The 16117-nt window shown below is 61.4% G+C and overlaps 1 protein-coding gene across 2 annotated transcripts in view; it reads left to right on the top strand.

Moving 5' to 3' along the window:
• LOC102461099 (1-phosphatidylinositol 4,5-bisphosphate phosphodiesterase gamma-1-like) overlaps positions 1-16052 on the top strand; it is a 94703-nt gene extending 78651 nt beyond the window's left edge. The window contains exons 24-33 of one of the 2 annotated variants that reach the window (XM_075919990.1): positions 1784-1850; positions 4959-5122; positions 5437-5533; positions 5991-6215; positions 7260-7408; positions 7949-8063; positions 8896-9057; positions 9398-9486; positions 10378-10562; positions 12127-16052. In XM_075919990.1, coding sequence (XP_075776105.1) covers positions 1784-1850; positions 4959-5122; positions 5437-5533; positions 5991-6215; positions 7260-7408; positions 7949-8063; positions 8896-9057; positions 9398-9486; positions 10378-10562; positions 12127-12178 — 1305 coding nt within the window. In that variant the 3' untranslated portion in view covers positions 12179-16052. The remainder of the gene's footprint in view (positions 1-1783; positions 1851-4958; positions 5123-5436; positions 5534-5990; positions 6216-7259; positions 7409-7948; positions 8064-8895; positions 9058-9397; positions 9487-10377; positions 10563-12126) is intronic. The other variant, XM_075919991.1, reaches the window with a different exon arrangement.
• The last annotated feature ends 65 nt before the right edge of the window (positions 16053-16117 follow it).

Raw genomic sequence — 16117 nt, 5'->3', positions numbered from 1 at the left:
GTCCCCTGCCCCAGCCTGGAGCCCCTTCCTGTACCCCAAGCCCCTCATCCCAGGCTCCACCCCAGAGACCACACCCGCAGGTAGAGCCCTCACCCCCAACACCGCAGCACCCTGCCCCAACCTGGAGCACTCTCCTGCACCCTGGCTCCACCCAGAGCCCACATCCTCACTTCAAACCCCTGTCCCAGCCCAGTGAAGTGAGTGAGGGTGGGGGGGAGAGTGACGGAGGGAGGGAGGGAGGGACAAGAAGGGGCAAGGCGGGGTAGGGCAGGGTGTTCAGTCTGGTGCCATTAGAAGATTGGCCACTCTCCCTCCCGCTCCGGCGGGGTTTAAAACCCGGTTGATAAATGGAAGAAGCGTGACGCCTGCCTTTGCCTCACGCAAACCAGCCTCAGGCTTTGCTCAGACTTTGCAGAAACGCCCACCTTAGCCAGGGCTCGATCCTGAAAACCTCCGTCTGGAAACTTTGGAGCAACTAGACGAGACGGTTTGATTGACAACTCTCCTGGGTCTGTAATTCCAGTGACTGCTGCTTCCCATCCCCTCGGCTCAGTGCTATTGGCACTGGGAAAGGTTCCGAAAAGGGCAACAAAAATGAGGAGGGGTTTGGAACGGGTCCCAGATGAACAGAGATTAAAAAGACTGGGACTTTTCATTTTAGCAAAGAGGAGACGAAGGAGGGAGAATGACAGAGGTCCATCAAATCATGACTGGCGTGGAGAAAGTGAATAAGGAAAAGTCATTTACTCATTCCAAGAACACAAGAACTAGGGGTCACCAAATGAAATGAATAGGTAGCAGGTTTTAAACAAACAAAAGGAAGTTTTTCTTCACTCAGCGCACAGTCAACCTGTGGAACTCCTCGCCAGAGGATGCTGTGAAGACCAGGACTTTAACAGGGTTCAAGAAAGAGCTAGATAAATTCCTGGGGGTTAGGTCCAGCAATGGTTATTAGCCAGGACGGGTAGGAATGGTGTCCCTAGCGTCTGTCGGAGGCTGGGAATGAGTGACAGGAGAGGGATCCCTTGATGATTCCATTCTGTTCACTCCCTCTGGGGCACCTGGCACTGGCCTCTGTGGGCAGGCAGGACACGGGGCTGGACGGACCCCATCTGGCCGTTCTTATGCTACAAATACAAGAGGAGGGAGGCCGAGATTCGAGCCATCCTGTCCATAGGCCAGTTCTGGGTGGCCACCGCAGCCCTGCGCTTTGAGGATCCCTGCGGCAGCCGCCTGAACTGTCCTGTGGACGGGCCTGGTGTGGGGCAGCAGCAGGGGTCGCCCCCCTCTGGCATTCACCAGGGCAGCGAGCAGAGCGGCCCGGCAGCCTGCTCCGCCCCGCCTCACTGGCCTCGCCTGGCCCAGACTCAGTTTCTCCGCGGGAGCAAGAAGCCGAGCGCCCCGGCCCCAGGGTGCTCTGCTTCCCAGCGCCGCAGAGAAGCGAGATCCAGCGTCCGGGGGGGGCGGGGGGCACAGCGGAGCAGGCTGCTGGCCAACTCCGGCTCCCACCACCATGGTGAGTGCGCGGGGGGACCCTTGCTGCCACCCTGCCCCATACCCCCAGTAACCCCCTGGTCGGGGGAGGGTGGAGCAGCCATGGGGCTGGGCAGGGGTGGGGCAGGGCATGCGATGGGGGCCTGCGGGGAAGCTTGCCCCAGGCCCTGTGCTCCCCTCAGGACGGCCCTGGCTGAAGGCAGAAAGGAGTTGTCTGTCCGTCCGTCCGTCTGTCTGTCTGTCTGTCTGTGGTAACTCCCCTTTCTCTGCCTTCCTTCCTTTCTTCCAGTCCGCAGAAAACAGCCCCCTGGGCAACTTCCTGAAAGGGTTCATCGACGTCCCGTCCTGCCATGTAGGTGAGTGTCTGTATCTGCCGCCGGGAGTCGGGCTCTGGCACGTGCCATGGGGGGCGCGTGTAACGGAGACAGACGTCTCCGCTGAGCGGGGCTGCCAGGAGGAAAGTTCGGAGTCTTCCTTGCGCGTGGGCGCTGCCCCTGCCTGGAGCACCTGGCTGGGTGAGTCCGGAGCCTGCCCGTTTGGAGGCAGCGTGGCCTAGTGCATAGAGCACCAGACTGGGTTCTATTCCGGGCTCTGGGCCTGGGCCAGGCAGTTCACCTGCTCTGTACCTCAGTTTCCCCATCTGTACACTGGGGATACTGACCTCCCTTGTAAAAAGCACAGAGGCCTGTTGGGGGGATATTCAATAGGAGCTGGGTATTAGCATGACAGGAGGGCTGCTGGGTCCATGCCCGATTCCTCCCTTGGGGCGCTATGTGTAGGGGGCAGTGGGTGCCCTGTGAACGGGGCTGGAGCACTGTGTGACCCAAAGGGAGGCCGCCCCACAGAGCAGGCTCAGCTGTCCCTGCCTCTCCAGAGCTTTCCAGCTGGCATCTCTGGCCAGGCCGGCGGTGAGTTCAGAACCGCCGGGAAAGCCCCCAGGCTCCAGTGCGGCTGGCGGAGGCCGGCCCAGCCCTCAGCACTGGGCCCACCAAGCCCTGGCCCTGCCATAGGCCCGCACATGAGCATCAGTCTCCCGGCCCCTCTTGCTCCCAGAAAGCTGAGGGGCCCCACGTAAAACGGGAATTAGCGGGAAGAGAGAGGGGGAGGCGGAAAGTCAGGGCTGAGCGCCGCCAGGCCGGGGGGAGCTGAGTCCACCCCACTGGCAGATTTTCTCACCTGCCTTTGCTACAGCTGAACAGCCTGAGCTGCTGGCTCAGCGCCTCCCCCGGCAGCTGCATCGCACCTCACCCAGCACCTCACCCTCATTGCACCTCATTGCTGCATCCTGCCCACAGCAGCTGCATTGCTGCATCACACCTCCCTTCCCGGCAGCTGCATTGCTGCATCACACCTCCCTTCCCTGTAGCTACATCACTGCATCGCACCTCGCTTCCCGGTAGCTGCATCGCTGCATCGCATCTCCCTTCCCGGTAGCTACATCGCTGCATCGCACCTCCCTTCCTTGTAGCTGCATCGCACCTCCCTTCCCTGTAGCTACATCGCTGCATCGCACCTCCCTTCCCGGTAGCTGCATCGCTGCATCGCACCTCCCTTCCCTGTAGCTGCATCGCTGCATCGCACCTCCCTTCCCGGTAGCTACATCGCTGCATCGCACCTCCCTTCCCGGTAGCTGCATTGCTGCATCACACCTCCCTTCCCGGTAGCTGCATCGCTGCATCGCACCTCCCTTCCCGGTAGCTACATCGCTGCATCACACCTCCCTTCCCGGTAGCTACATCGCTGCATCACACCTCCCTTCCCGGTAGCTGCATTGCTGCATCACACCTCCCTTCCCGGTAGCTGCATCGCTGCATCGCACCTCCCTTCCCGGTAGCTACATCGCTGCATCACACCTCCCTTCCCGGTAGCTGCATTGCTGCATCACACCTCCCTTCCCGGTAGCTGCATCGCTGCATCGCACCTCCCTTCCCGGTAGCTACATCGCTGCATCACACCTCCCTTCCCGGTAGCTGCATTGCTGCATCACACCTCCCTTCCCGGTAGCTGCATTGCTGCATCGCACCTCCCTTCCTGGTTGCTACATCGCTGCATCGCACCTCCCTTCCCTGTAGCTACATCGCTGCATCGCATCTCCCTTCCCGGTAGCTGCATCGCTGCATCGCACCTCCCTTCCTTGTAGCTGCATCATTGCATCACACCTCCCTTCCCAGTAGCTGCATCGCTGCATCACACCTCCCTTCCCTGTAGCTACATCGCTGCATCGCACCTCCCTTCCCGGTAGCTGCATTGCTGCATCGCACCTCCCTTCCTTGTAGCTGCATCATTGCATCACACCTCCCTTCCCAGTAGCTGCATCGCTGCATCACACCTCCCTTCCCTGTAGCTACATCACTGCATCGCACCTCCCTTCCCGGTAGCTGCATCGCTGCATCGCACCTCCCTTCCCGGTAGCTGCATTGCTGCATCACACCTCCCTTCCCGGTAGCTGCATTGCTGCATCGCACCTCCCTTCCTGGTTGCTACATCGCTGCATCGCACCTCCCTTCCCTGTAGCTACATCGCTGCATCGCACCTCCCTTCCCGGTAGCTGCATCGCTGCATCGCACCTCCCTTCCTTGTAGCTGCATCATTGCATCACACCTCCCTTCCCGGTAGCTGCATCGCTGCATCGCACCTCCCTTCCCTGTAGCTACATCGCTGCATCGCACCTCCCTTCCCGGTAGCTACATCACTGCATCGCACCTCCCTTCCCGGTAGCTGCATCGCTGCATCGCACCTCCCTTCCTTGTAGCTGCATCATTGCATCACACCTCCCTTCCCAGTAGCTGCATTGCTGCATCACACCTCCCTTCCCGGTAGCTACATCACTGCATCGCACCTCCCTTCCCTGTAGCTACATCACTGCATCACACCTCCCTTCCCTGTAGCTACATCACTGCATCGCACCTCCCTTCCCAGTAGCTGCATCGTGCGCCCCCCCAGCATATGCAACACTGCATTGCGCCTCCCCTGGCAGCTGCATCGCAGTATTGTGCCTTCCTCAGTAGCTGCCACCTCTGCATTGTGCTTCCCTGGGCAGCTGCCATCACTGCCTCCCTCTCCTAAGTGCTAACTATGGGCAAGGTGCCCCTGAGCTGTGGCCCTCCAGGGAGAACTGTCAGAGCTGTAGGGCACAGACCTGGGGGGCTGAGCGCCCTCGGCCCCAGGGAACTCAGGACCTCCTGCGTGCAGAGCTCCCTGGGTCCCTCTTGTCTTGACGCGGATCACAGGCAAATCCCCCGCCTGCCCCGACCACTGGCCCAGGGCCCAGGTAGCGCAGGGGGGCAGAGGGGCAGGTTTCCCACCAGGTCCTGACGCGCTGCCGGAGGTGAGGCTGCATCAGAGGAAGGAGTCGACCCCCCACCCCCACTCCCCGTGCGCAGCAGGCTGGAGAGCAGGGCCCCGCCGGGGTCCCTGTCCGTTGGGAACCTCTCCAAGTAAAGCCCCCTCTGATGTCCTTGTAGTTATCTCCAAAGACGGGAGGAGCTCCAAACCATTTGTCTTCACCATCCATTCCCAGCAGATGTCCCACCCGGCCCAGTCGCTGGACGTGGCTGCCGACACACAGGAGGAGCTTAACGACTGGGTGGCCAAGATCCGGGAGGCCACGCAGAACGCAGACGCCAGGGTGAGTGGCCGGCGCCGGGCGCGTGTCAGTGGCGCTCGCCGTCACCGTGAGAGTGACACGCAGGTGGGGGTGGGGCTCACGTTGGGGGGGCCATGCTGCCCAGGAAGGCAGAGTGCTGCCCACTCCCTGCAGGGGCGGGGCTTGCAGGGGCACTAGCGCTAAGGGGTGATGCCCGGACTTGGCCCATTTAGGGCTCGGCGGCTCCCCTGAAATGGCCCTGCCGGGGGTGAGGAGGGGTGCCCGGCCTGCCAGCCCGTTTGCACAGGGGGGTCGGTGCACGGCGGTGAGCTCAGCGCCTGCCTTTCCTTGCGCAGATGCAAGAGGGGAAGATCATGGAGCGGAGGAAGAAGATCGCCCTGGAGCTCTCCGAGCTGGTCGTCTACTGCCGCCCGGTGCCGTTCGATGAAGAGAGTGAGGGCCCAGCCGCAGCTGACCCCCTGGGCCCTGCGAGGGGTCTGGCCAGCGGGATGGGAACCAAACAGGCCCTGGAAAATCCTTCCCCGCCCCATCCAGGCCCTGCCTCAGCTCCAGCCGTCCCAGCCAGCTCTGGTGCCCACCGGAGCTGCCCAGCCCCTCCAGCAGCCACCCCCTTCCCTTTCCAGCAGCCGCCCCTCACCCCTCCAGCAGCCGCCCCTCACTCCTCCAGCAGTCGTCCCTCTCTGCTCCGGGGTCAGAGCAGCCCAGCTCCATAGGTGGGTGGGCCGTGGGTTCCAGTTCGGGCAGAGGAAGTTCACAGTGGGGGCTGCCAGCATAGAGAGCTCCCATCCTCGGTAGGCCTCGCTCATGTGCTGGGCTCCAGAGCAGCCTGATGCCTCTCGAGCCGGGGCCTCCAGTGACCACCCACCGACCTTGCCTGTTGTCCTTGCAGAGATCGGCACGGACAAGGCCTGCTACCGGGACATGTCCTCCTTCCCCGAGACCAAGGCTGAGAAGTACGCCAACCGCAGCAAGGGCAAGAAGTTCCTGCAGTACAACCGGCGCCAGCTCAGCCGCGTCTACCCCAAGGGCCAGCGCCTGGACTCCTCCAACTACGACCCGCTGCCCATGTGGATCTGCGGCAGCCAGCTGGTGGCCCTCAACTTCCAGACCCCCGGTAACTCTCCCCCTGGAGCCGTGGGCAGGGGGCCCTTCAGACACAGAACATGGGGGGCTTTGCCCAGCCACACTTTGCACGTCCCGAGCAACAGGGCCCCTCTGCCCCAGGGAAGAGAGTCCCACGGCTTCATCTCATGACCAAGAGCCAGCCTGATGCAATTGCCAGCAGCTCCGAATGCCTCCACCCCATGCAGAGCACAGCGCCCCCTGTGCAGAGCTCCCGGTGGGGCAGAGGCGGGGGCTTAGCTCCCCCAGCCAATGGAACTGCCATGGGCAGAGCCTCCTGCACAGCCATGTGCCTCCACACTGTGCAGAGACCTCGTGGGTGCCTCCCTGCTGCCTCCGGCCCAGGGGCAGAGCTACAGCCCCCACCCACTTAGCATCCAGGCCCGCCCACCCCCATCTCAGCTCTGCCCGCCCAGCACTCCTGCCGAGGTCTGGGGTCGGGGCACAGGCTTTGTCCCGCTCTGTCCTGCCAGTGTGCTTTAGTCGTGAAGCCTGGTCGGGGATTTGTCCCGCTCCTGCCCGGCGCATGTGCTGGACAGCAGCATTGGTGCACGGGCCTTGTAAGCCCCCGACCCCGCTCCCTGGCACGAGTGCGGGATAGGAATGTCTCTCTCTGCATGCTGAATGGGGTTTGCCCCTTTGAACGTTCCGTTGTCTCTCTCTGCGTGCTGATTGGTGTTTGCCCCTTTGAACGTTCCGTTGTCTCTCTCTGCGTGCTGATTGGTGTTTGCCCCTTTGAACGTTCCGTTGTCTCTCTCTGCGTGCTGATTGGTGTTTGCCCCTTTGAACGTTCCGTTGTCTCTCTCTGCGTGCTGATTGGTGTTTGCCCCTTTGAACGTTCCGTTGTCTCTCTCTGCGTGCTGAATGGGGTTTGCCCCTTTGAACGTTCCGTTGTCTCTCTCTGCGTGCTGATTGGTGTTTGCCCCTTTGAACGTTCCGTTGCCTCTCTCTGCGTGCTGATTGGTGTTTGCCCCTTTGAACGTTCCACTGTCTCTCTCTACGTCCTGATTGGTGTCTGCCCTTGGGCTTCTTTCAGATAAACCAATGCAGCTGAACCAGGCGCTGTTCATGCTGGGAGGCCGCAGTGGCTACGTCCTGCAGCCAGACATTATGCGGGACGACTTGTTTGACCCCTTTGACAAGAGCAGCCTGAAGATTGTGGAACCCATCACAGTGCAGCTCCAGGCAAGTGAAAGACCAGCCTCGGATTCGGGGGAGTCCTGGGACCAGTCAGCTCAGCCCCGTCAATCACTCAATATCTGCCTCTTTCATAGATTAATACCGTGGGCCAAACCCTCGTCCCAATCACACCCATAGAACCCCTCTGCAGCCAGAACCCCTCTGGAGGGCAGAGACGACACAGGCGATAAATGAGAAATGCACATTTCACTGTGCAGCGACCTCTCCCACCTTCACAGGCGGGGATCTCAGAGCCTGCTCCAGAAGCATGGGAGGCCCCTAGCTCTTGAGCATGAAAAGACTCTCCACTGGGTGTTAGCAGTATAGAGCCTATGACACACAGCTAGAAGTTCCGATTCCATCCCAAGCCGCCCCATCGCACCAGAGCCCTGCCCTCTGCTCACTCCTCTCTGTGTCCTCCCTGTATGGCCAGTAAAAAGTGACGGGGCCTGTCCCTGCTATTCCGGTGCTGCTGGCCTGTGTCTGCAGCAGTTCTAACACTGTGGTCTGCTTGTCTCTTCCTGACACCTCTGCCTCCTCGCCCAGATCGTAGGGGCCCGGCATCTCCCCAAGAATGGCAGGAGCATCGTGTGCCCCTTCGTGGAGGTGGAGGTCTGCGGCTCGGAGTTTGACAGCAGCAAGAACAAGACGGACGTTGTAGGTGAGGAGCGGGTGGGAAGAGGCATTGCAGAGAACCGGCCCCTTTCAGCTACGGGAGCAGAATGCTCCTGACGGGCTCACCCCCATCTGGCCCAGGCAGAAATTCAGCCAGCTCCCTGCATGGCTGGGCTGTGTTAATGGCAGGGTGAATACAAGTGGCCCAACTTTGCTCTATCACAGAAAGCCATGAGCTCCTGTACACAGACCCTCCCTTGGCAGCCTCAGTACAGGAGGCAGCAGGACCAGAACTCCCGGCCTGCTGCTCTCGGGGAATTGGAGTCCTCTGTGTTGGGGCAGGGAGGGGCAGTTTCCCTCTGTGGGGGCTGGGTGCACCCCGGACATGCCATGTATCGATTGCCCTGGTAAGGGGCGGGGAATCCTCGGGGCTGTGGATCCTCAGAGCTAGAAAGTGTGTCGGTAAAAGGAGCCGGGGCGGCTTCAGCGCACCTGCCCTAGAACGGCTCCCTGTGGGCGGGGGTGGCTGGATCCACAGGGATCCTAGAACAGGGGCTGGTAGTAACCTCGGGCTCCCCTGGAGCGGCCAGTAGGGGCCCCGACTGGCTCTTGGGCAGGTCCCCGCGCTCCGGCAGGCCACGGCGGCGTATCCATCCAGACTCAGGCATCCAAACATGGGCCTGACGCCTGCCACGGGGGAGCAGGGTGGGGCCATATAGACACAGGCTGCTGAGCAGCTCCCCAGCAGGGGCCAGCGACGTGAGTCACGCAGTCCCTGGACAGCCAGCTGCCTCGCCTGGGCAGACCCAGCGCTCCCCCTTGTTCCCTGCCCAGAGGCTGGTGTTTCTTGCGCACTGACCCCTCCCCTGCTTCCCCAGCTGATAACGGCCTGAACCCCACGTGGCTTCTCAAGCAGTTCGTCTTCGACATCAACAACCCTGAGTTTGCCTTCCTGCGCTTCGTGGTGTATGAGGAGGACATGTTCAGCGACCCCAACTTCCTGGCCCAGGCCACCTTCCCCGTCAAGGGACTCAAGACAGGTACAGGCTGCCTGCCGCCGGCCCCTCCTCGCACCAGGCTGGAAACCAGCCTTCGGAGAGCCCCAGAGAAGGGCGAATTCCTCGCCCGCAGACCCCGCAGGCGTCTCCCTGGTCAGCAGGCCCCTCCCCGCTCCATCCTCACCGGCAACCCCCGGTGCCCCAAACCCGCCCGCCGCCTCCGTCCCACACGCGTGTGCCGCTGGGGGACGGCAGACGGGACAATGGGGGAGCGCGCCTGCAAGGGTTTGCAGAGCAGCGCGAGAACGCCTGCATGCACGCGGCCTGGCTGCAGGGAAGGAGCCAGGCTAACCAGTCTGTTAACACTCCACTGCTGCTGCAGGCTACAGGTCCGTGCCCCTGAAGAACAGCTACACGGAGGACCTGGAGCTCTCCTCCCTGCTCATCCACATCGAAATCGTCAACGCCAAGGTGAGTGGCCTTGGCAAGAGGGGCCCTGCTAGGAGAGCTGTAGGCAGGGACCCTCCCCTGCGGACAGGCCTTGGGAGCTCAGGACAGCGCGGGGGCACCCGAGCGGCCCGCACCAGCTGACTGAAAGGGAAGCTGGAACAGCCAGGGCAAGGACAGCCTATAGCCTTCAGCAGGGAAGCCTCATATTTCCTGCAGCGGGGGCGGCCCATGGAGACTACAAGTCCCAGCATGCAGTGCAGCCTCAGGCGCCGCTCCCACAGGTGCTCTGCATGCTGGGATCTGTAGTCTTCAGAAGCTGCACTGCTGTCAGGCTGAGACTGCACCCTTGCAGTTGTGTGTTCGGTGTGCACTGCACATGACTACCACTCTAGGTGCACAGAGATGGGGGAGTGCTGTGCTGGAGGAAGGAGGGCACAAGAGACATAACAGGCAGGCAGGAGAAATGGGCACGGGGGCGTCATTTGAGCTTCCCGCCTCAGGTGCCAAAATGTTGTGGGCCGACCCTGCTCTGCGGTCTTGGATAAGCCCGTTCCCCCCACCTCAGTTCCCCCACCTGTGAAATGGGGAGAATGGTTCACATGCTGGCCGGGCTCACAGGGAGGCCCGTGAGGATTCATTAAAGCATTAGGTTAATTGACCACATGTCACCAAATGATGGGGCGGTTTGGGCCACAGATCCTGTTTGAAACAACACTGAGACTGGCCAGCTCCTGGCACGTGTGATCGAAAGAGATTCGGAAGCCAGCTGCCTAGCACTGGAGGGCATGTGGACTTTGGCCTAGGGCTACCCAGAGGCATAGGCTCTCTGCCTCCAGAGAGTGTTTCTCAAGGCGGGGCAGGCTGGTCGTTCAGCCCCCATCATGCCCCGCCCTGGGGGTCTCCTTGTTGCAGGAAGAAGACGACGAGAACCTGTATTCCTCCATCCAGCAGCTGCGGGACCGAGCCAGCGAGCTCTCCAACCAGGTATCCAGCTTCGAGCACAGCAACAACTGTGACCTGCGCTACCAGCAGCGGCTGGACGAGCTGCGGGCGGCCCAGGAGCGGCTGATGGAGCTGACCGAAGTGCGCAACAGGAAGTGAGTCCTGCCTGCATGTGCCTGAGGATAAACCCATCCACCCGCCAGCTGCCTCCACAGGCTGCTAACGGGGAGCGCCCTTTGCTTTAGTAGGGCCTTTAGCCCAGTGTTTCTTCAACTGGTGTGCCGTGGAGAACAACAAAATTCAAAATGGCTGCCCTTAAAGAGGCAGGCGAGCTTTTTTTCCCTTCGATAACTTCCCCCAACCCTTTTTTGCCTCAATCCTTTTTTCCCTTCAGTAACTTCCCTCCCTGCCGACCCTTTTCCCCCGAATTTTTTTTTTCTCGACCAAAAATCCTTGGTGTTCCTCAGTCTTAAAAAGTATAAGAAACGCTGCTTTAGCCACTCTCAAGGCCAGCCACTAGAGACAACGTGATCTCGCCTGTGCACCCTCCCTCAGCTAAGACAAGCACAGCTGTGCTGTCACGAGATCTGTCATTGGAGAGCAGCTAAAAAGAGTGTCAGACATCAGCTGTCTGCTCCCCGTAGGCCGTGCCAGTCTAGCGCCTCCCTGTGGGCCGTGCCAGTCTAGCCGCCTCCCCATGGGCTGTGGCAGTCTAGCCACCTCCCCATGGGCTGTGGCAGTCTAGCCGCCTCTCCGTGGGCCGTGCCAGTCTAGCCGACTCCCCATAGACCATGGCAGTCTAGCCACCTCCCGAGGGCCATGCCAGTCTAGCCGCCTCCCCATGGGCCATGCCAGTCTAGCCACCTCCCCATGGGCTGTGGCAGTCTAGCCGCCTCTCCGTGGGCTGTGCCAGTCTAGCCGCCTCCCCGTGGGCCATGCCAGTCTAGCCACCTCCCCATGGGCTGTGGCAGTCTAGCCGCCTCTCCGTGGGCTGTGCCAGTCTAGCCGACTCCCCATAGGCCATGGCAGTCTAGCCACCTCCCGAGGGCCATGCCAGTCTAGCCGCCTCCCCATGGGCCATGCCAGTCTAGCCACCTCCCCATGGGCTGTGGCAGTCTAGCCGCCTCTCCGTGGGCTGTGCCAGTCTAGCCGCCTCCCCGTGGGCCATGCCAGTCTAGCAGCCTCCCCATGGGCCGTGGCAGTCTAGCCACATCCCGAGGGCCGTGGCATTCTAGCCGCCTCCCCGTGGGCCGTGGCAGTCTAGCAGCCTCCCCATGGGCCGTGACAGTCTAGCCGCCTCCCCGAGGGCCGTGCCAGTCTAGCGCCTCCCCGTGGGCCGTGGCAGTCTAGCCACCTCCCCTGGGCCATAGCAGTCTAGCCGCCTCCCCATGGGCCGTGGCAGTCTAGCCACCTCCCCTGGGCCATAGCAGTCTAGCCGCCTCCCCGTAGGCCATGGCAGTCTAGCGCCTCCCCGTGGGCTGTAGCAGTCTAGCAGCCTCCCCGTGGGCCGTGCCAGTCTAGCCGCCTCCCCGTGGGCCGTGGCAGTCTAGCCGCCTCCCCGTGGGCCATGGCAGTCTAGCACCTCCCGTGGGCCATGGCAGTCTAGCAGCCTCCCCGTGGGCCGTGGCAGTCTAGCGCCTCCCCGTGGGCCGTGGCAGTCTAGCGGCTCCCCGTGGGCCGTGGGAGTCCAAAGCCATGTTCCACATTCTTTTCCCCCAGGCTGATGGAGAAGAAGAAGCGAGATCGACAGATGGCCACCAAGCGCAACTGAGCCTGCTGCGGGGTCTCCAGCTGGCACCCCGTACTGGCGAGCCCGGAGAGTCCTGCCCACAGGAGATCTGGCCACTGACACCAGCCATCCCCCGACGGCCCAGTTTCCCATCTGGCTCGCTGCCTTTGCCCTGCCCCAGCCACCTGCCCTGCAGGAGAGACACTGGAGGCCGGCCCCGCGGCACTTGCAGGCCCCGCAGAGCACTGGAGGTGGCTCCCAGAGCTGTGTCCGCCCTTCCCTGTTGTAATCACCAACCTTCTCAGTGCTCTAGAAACGGCGCCCCGGGCCAGGGCCTCTCCAGAGGCCTTGAGCAGCCCCCCGGGGCAGAGGCTCCCACCGGCTGCTTTATCCCCATTCACTCCCGTCAGTTTCAACGTGTGTTTCAAACAGTGTTCGCCACCGGGGGAGGGAGCTGCAGGTTGAAACCCTTCGGAGCTCCTGTGTTTGTGGTGGGGTCCGGAGAGGACACGTCTCTGCCTTACGAAACCACCGCACGCTCAGGGGCCCGGGCCGTCCCCGGAGTCAGGGGGGACGGCAGAGCAGATGGAGGGGCATGGGCCGAGCTGTGCGTGGTCCGGGGGCTGCAGGTGATCACGGAGGGGCATTAGCCAAGCTGTGAGCGGAGACCCTCGGCCAGACAGCAGGAGGGCAGGTTTCCACGGAGGTTGGAGGAAACCCTGCCCCTATTTATTTATTTATTGGGTGGCTGGCACTCGATCCCCACCTCCGTGGTCCTTCAGAGTTGGGGTGACACTTGCTGATGGCTCTCACTGAACTGCAAGGCCCTGGGGGGCTGCTGGGAGTGACCCCCCGGCTCCTGCCAGGCACTGAAAGAAACAGCTCCCTGCAAGCATCCCCAGGGCTGCCAAAGGCAAGTCCCAGTTGGACAGACACGCTTCGTGGGGAGCCTCAGGATGAATGGCCAAAAGCTGGAGCCACGCGGGTGAGGGGGGCTTCCCAGCATGTGCCCAAGCCCCCTTGATGTTGTCGTTGTGGCCGCCAGGCGAGCTTGGCGCCTGCGCGTTACTGCCCGTCCCCTCGAGCAGAACGAGGCGGGGAACAGGGCGGAGGACTCAGTGGACACAGCTGGGGCTTTCCATCTCCTCCAGGCAAGACAGCTCCACAACCCCCGCAGGCAGGGGAGCCAGCATCGTCCGCCTCACCGGACCAATGAAGAAACCGAGGCACAGAGAAGGGAAGACTCAGCTGTCCAGCAGGTCGTGCGGCCTCCCTTAGGGTTAGGGATTGGTGAGGCCCCAGAAAGGCCTGTCGGCAGGTGCAGTCTCGCGTGCACAATGGCTTGGGTTAGGCCCCCAGACAGGAGCCCAGCTCACTCCGCGCCTCTCCTGAGTCCATGCCCAGCACACACACGGGATTTCCACTGGCTGCCTGAGCCAGTTCCCAGGCCGGCCAGCTGCACAGAGATGAGTTACGCCCAGGGACTGTGCAGGGGGGTGTAGAATCTGCAGAGGGTCCTGTTCCCAGCCTCGGTATCAGAGCATCAGTGTCCTGTGAAAAACCAACTGCTCCTGCCAGAGAGAGGCCCGGGCAGAGCCCCACCCAGCTGCCTTTCAGAGAGGTAAAACCAAGGACCTGAGCGCACCGGTCACTACGTGTCCTTGTTGTGATTATAAATCCCAGCTAGAGTGCCAGAAATAGAGTTGACCCAACACCAGTCTCCTGCCTCGCAGGGCTCACAGTCCAAAGTCAGGTGACAGACCATAAACAGGACCCCGTCCCTGGAGGGTGCAGGCAAAGGGAGCTCGGCCTATGATTGTGGGGAGGTTGTGGAGGGCACGTGGCGCAGGATGGGAGAAAGAAGGAAACAGGTGGGCAGAGACAGGAGAAGGGAAGGCCTTAAATTCCAGCTCAGGTAACTACGTTCTGCTAAGCTAACATGCCCGTGCAGTTAGTCAGAGTTTATCTTTGCTCTTCTTTAAACACTCTTGTGTGGTGTTGCTGTATGCTGTTAAACAGCTACCACATCCCACCCCAGAGCGGGCTGCATTTCAGGGAGGCATCTCTAGAGCACTTTGGGATCCTTCAGGATGAAATGTGCTATATTATTACTGTTCTTATTTGTACTTGTATGATGATAGCCAATACCAGGGCTGCACTGCACTAGGAGCGGCATAAACATAAATATGGGCAGTCTGTGCCTCTAAGAACTTACTAAAGAGACAGAGAAGGCCGAAGGTGGGAGGGGACACTGAGGCACAAAGCGGCAAAGTGACTTGCCCAAGGTCACACAGAAGGTCCATGGCGGAGCGGGACTTAGATGCCAGTTTGCTGAGTCCAGCCCACGCTGCCACACGCTACAGAAGGGAGCCGAGAAGGACCAACCCCCGGCTGAGATCCCTGTGCTGCTACAGATCCCTGCCATTCCAGCCTGCCTGAATCCCGGCTCTTTAAAAGCTGTGCCTTGGATTGCAGAGCAGTGGTGGGGACAGTGAAACCACTTCCAAGGAATCCCAGCCCGAGCTTTCCTCCCTGACAGAGCCCCAGTGGCAGGGGTGGGCAAGAATTTTTAAAGGGGGGTCACTTCGTACATTTCTGAATTGGCCCTGAGCTGCCCCGGAAGGGGCGGGGCCTCGGGCAGCAGGGGCGGGGCCTCGGGCAGCAGGGGCGAGGCCAAGAGACTTCTCATGCTTCCCTGCCCACAGATCCGGATCAGCCTGGCGGAGGGAGCGTGTGAAGTCTTGTCCCACGGCGCCCAGAGAGAATCACCAGCTGTTTTAAAGGAGCTGGCGGTTCCCTCTAGGCACAGCAGCGGCAGGAGACTTCACACGTTTCCCCTGCCCCCAGGCCAATTGGGGGCTGGGGAGCACGCTAAGTCCCTCATCCCCCGCCCCCGCCCTGCCAGGGGCGTGCGGCACCAGAGGGAACCACCGGCTGTTTTTAAAAAGCTGGTGGTTCCCTCCAGCCGCCGCGCACCCCTGGCGGAGGAAGAGGCTTCGTGCGCACTCCCCATCCCTCGGTCTCGTTTGGCCTGGGGGTGGGGGAGTGGCAAGGCAGCCGTAGGCCACACCCACCAGCTCGGCAGGCCGGATGCAGCCCGCAGAGGCTGTCTTGCCCGTCCCTGCCCAATGGGATGAATAAAGGGAGAGCAGGAAGCCATCGTGGATTCATGGCTGGGGTATGAGCGGTTGTCCAGCCTCTTGGCTCCAAGAGTGCACATCTCATGAGCCATCTGTAGTGCTGGGGTGGGCCAACCAGTAGAAGCAGGGCCCCGTGGGATGTGGGGAGAAACCTGCGTCCCACCTGAGCACCGCAGCCTCCCATGGCAAACAATCCAAGTAGGGAACGTCTGACCGTGCCCAAAAGGGTCCGCAAAGGGCTCCTGTGTGCCCCCGACTCTGGGATTGTGCATGTAACATCATGAGGTGTGGGGGGAGGGTGCCGGAGGAGTCTCCGTGGGCCGAGCAGCCCTGGTGTAAGCATTGAAGCCAATGGAGTTGTGTTCACCTACACCAGCATTGAATCTGCCTTGGTATTTGCTGTGCCCCATGTGGCCAAGGGGGAAAGCTGGAGGCTGTTGCAGCTGCACTGGTTCGAAGCCCTGGTTCCCCATCCCTGTTCTATAGGAGGTCCCCGTTGTACACCAGCCCCAGAAAGTGGCAGGAGACGCTGGCCTCGGGGCAGGCACTGGCATTTCCAGGAGTGGTTAGTAAAAGAAGCACAAGGGAGCCGGAAGAAAGGGCTTGCAGCAGCTTCCAGCAGGCACGGCGGCAGGATGTCTCGTACGTCTCGTGCAGGGGGAGAGGGCGTCTGCGGGGGATCCAGTGTCCTGCAGGGAGAGCCGTGAAATCTTTGTATGAAAATAAATCTATTTAGCCAATATTTATACACACAAGCGCAGGTCGTGTTTTCTGTTGGTCCCGGCACCCCCGAGGCCTCTGTCCGCTAGCTCATCACTCAGGATTCAAAGCAGGACATCAC

Source organism: Pelodiscus sinensis, chromosome 2 (assembly GCF_049634645.1).
Source record: "Pelodiscus sinensis isolate JC-2024 chromosome 2, ASM4963464v1, whole genome shotgun sequence".
NCBI lineage: Eukaryota > Metazoa > Chordata > Testudines > Trionychidae > Pelodiscus > Pelodiscus sinensis.
The sequence above is the reverse complement of the archived record's forward strand: the minus strand, read 5'-3'. Positions and strand labels throughout refer to the sequence as shown.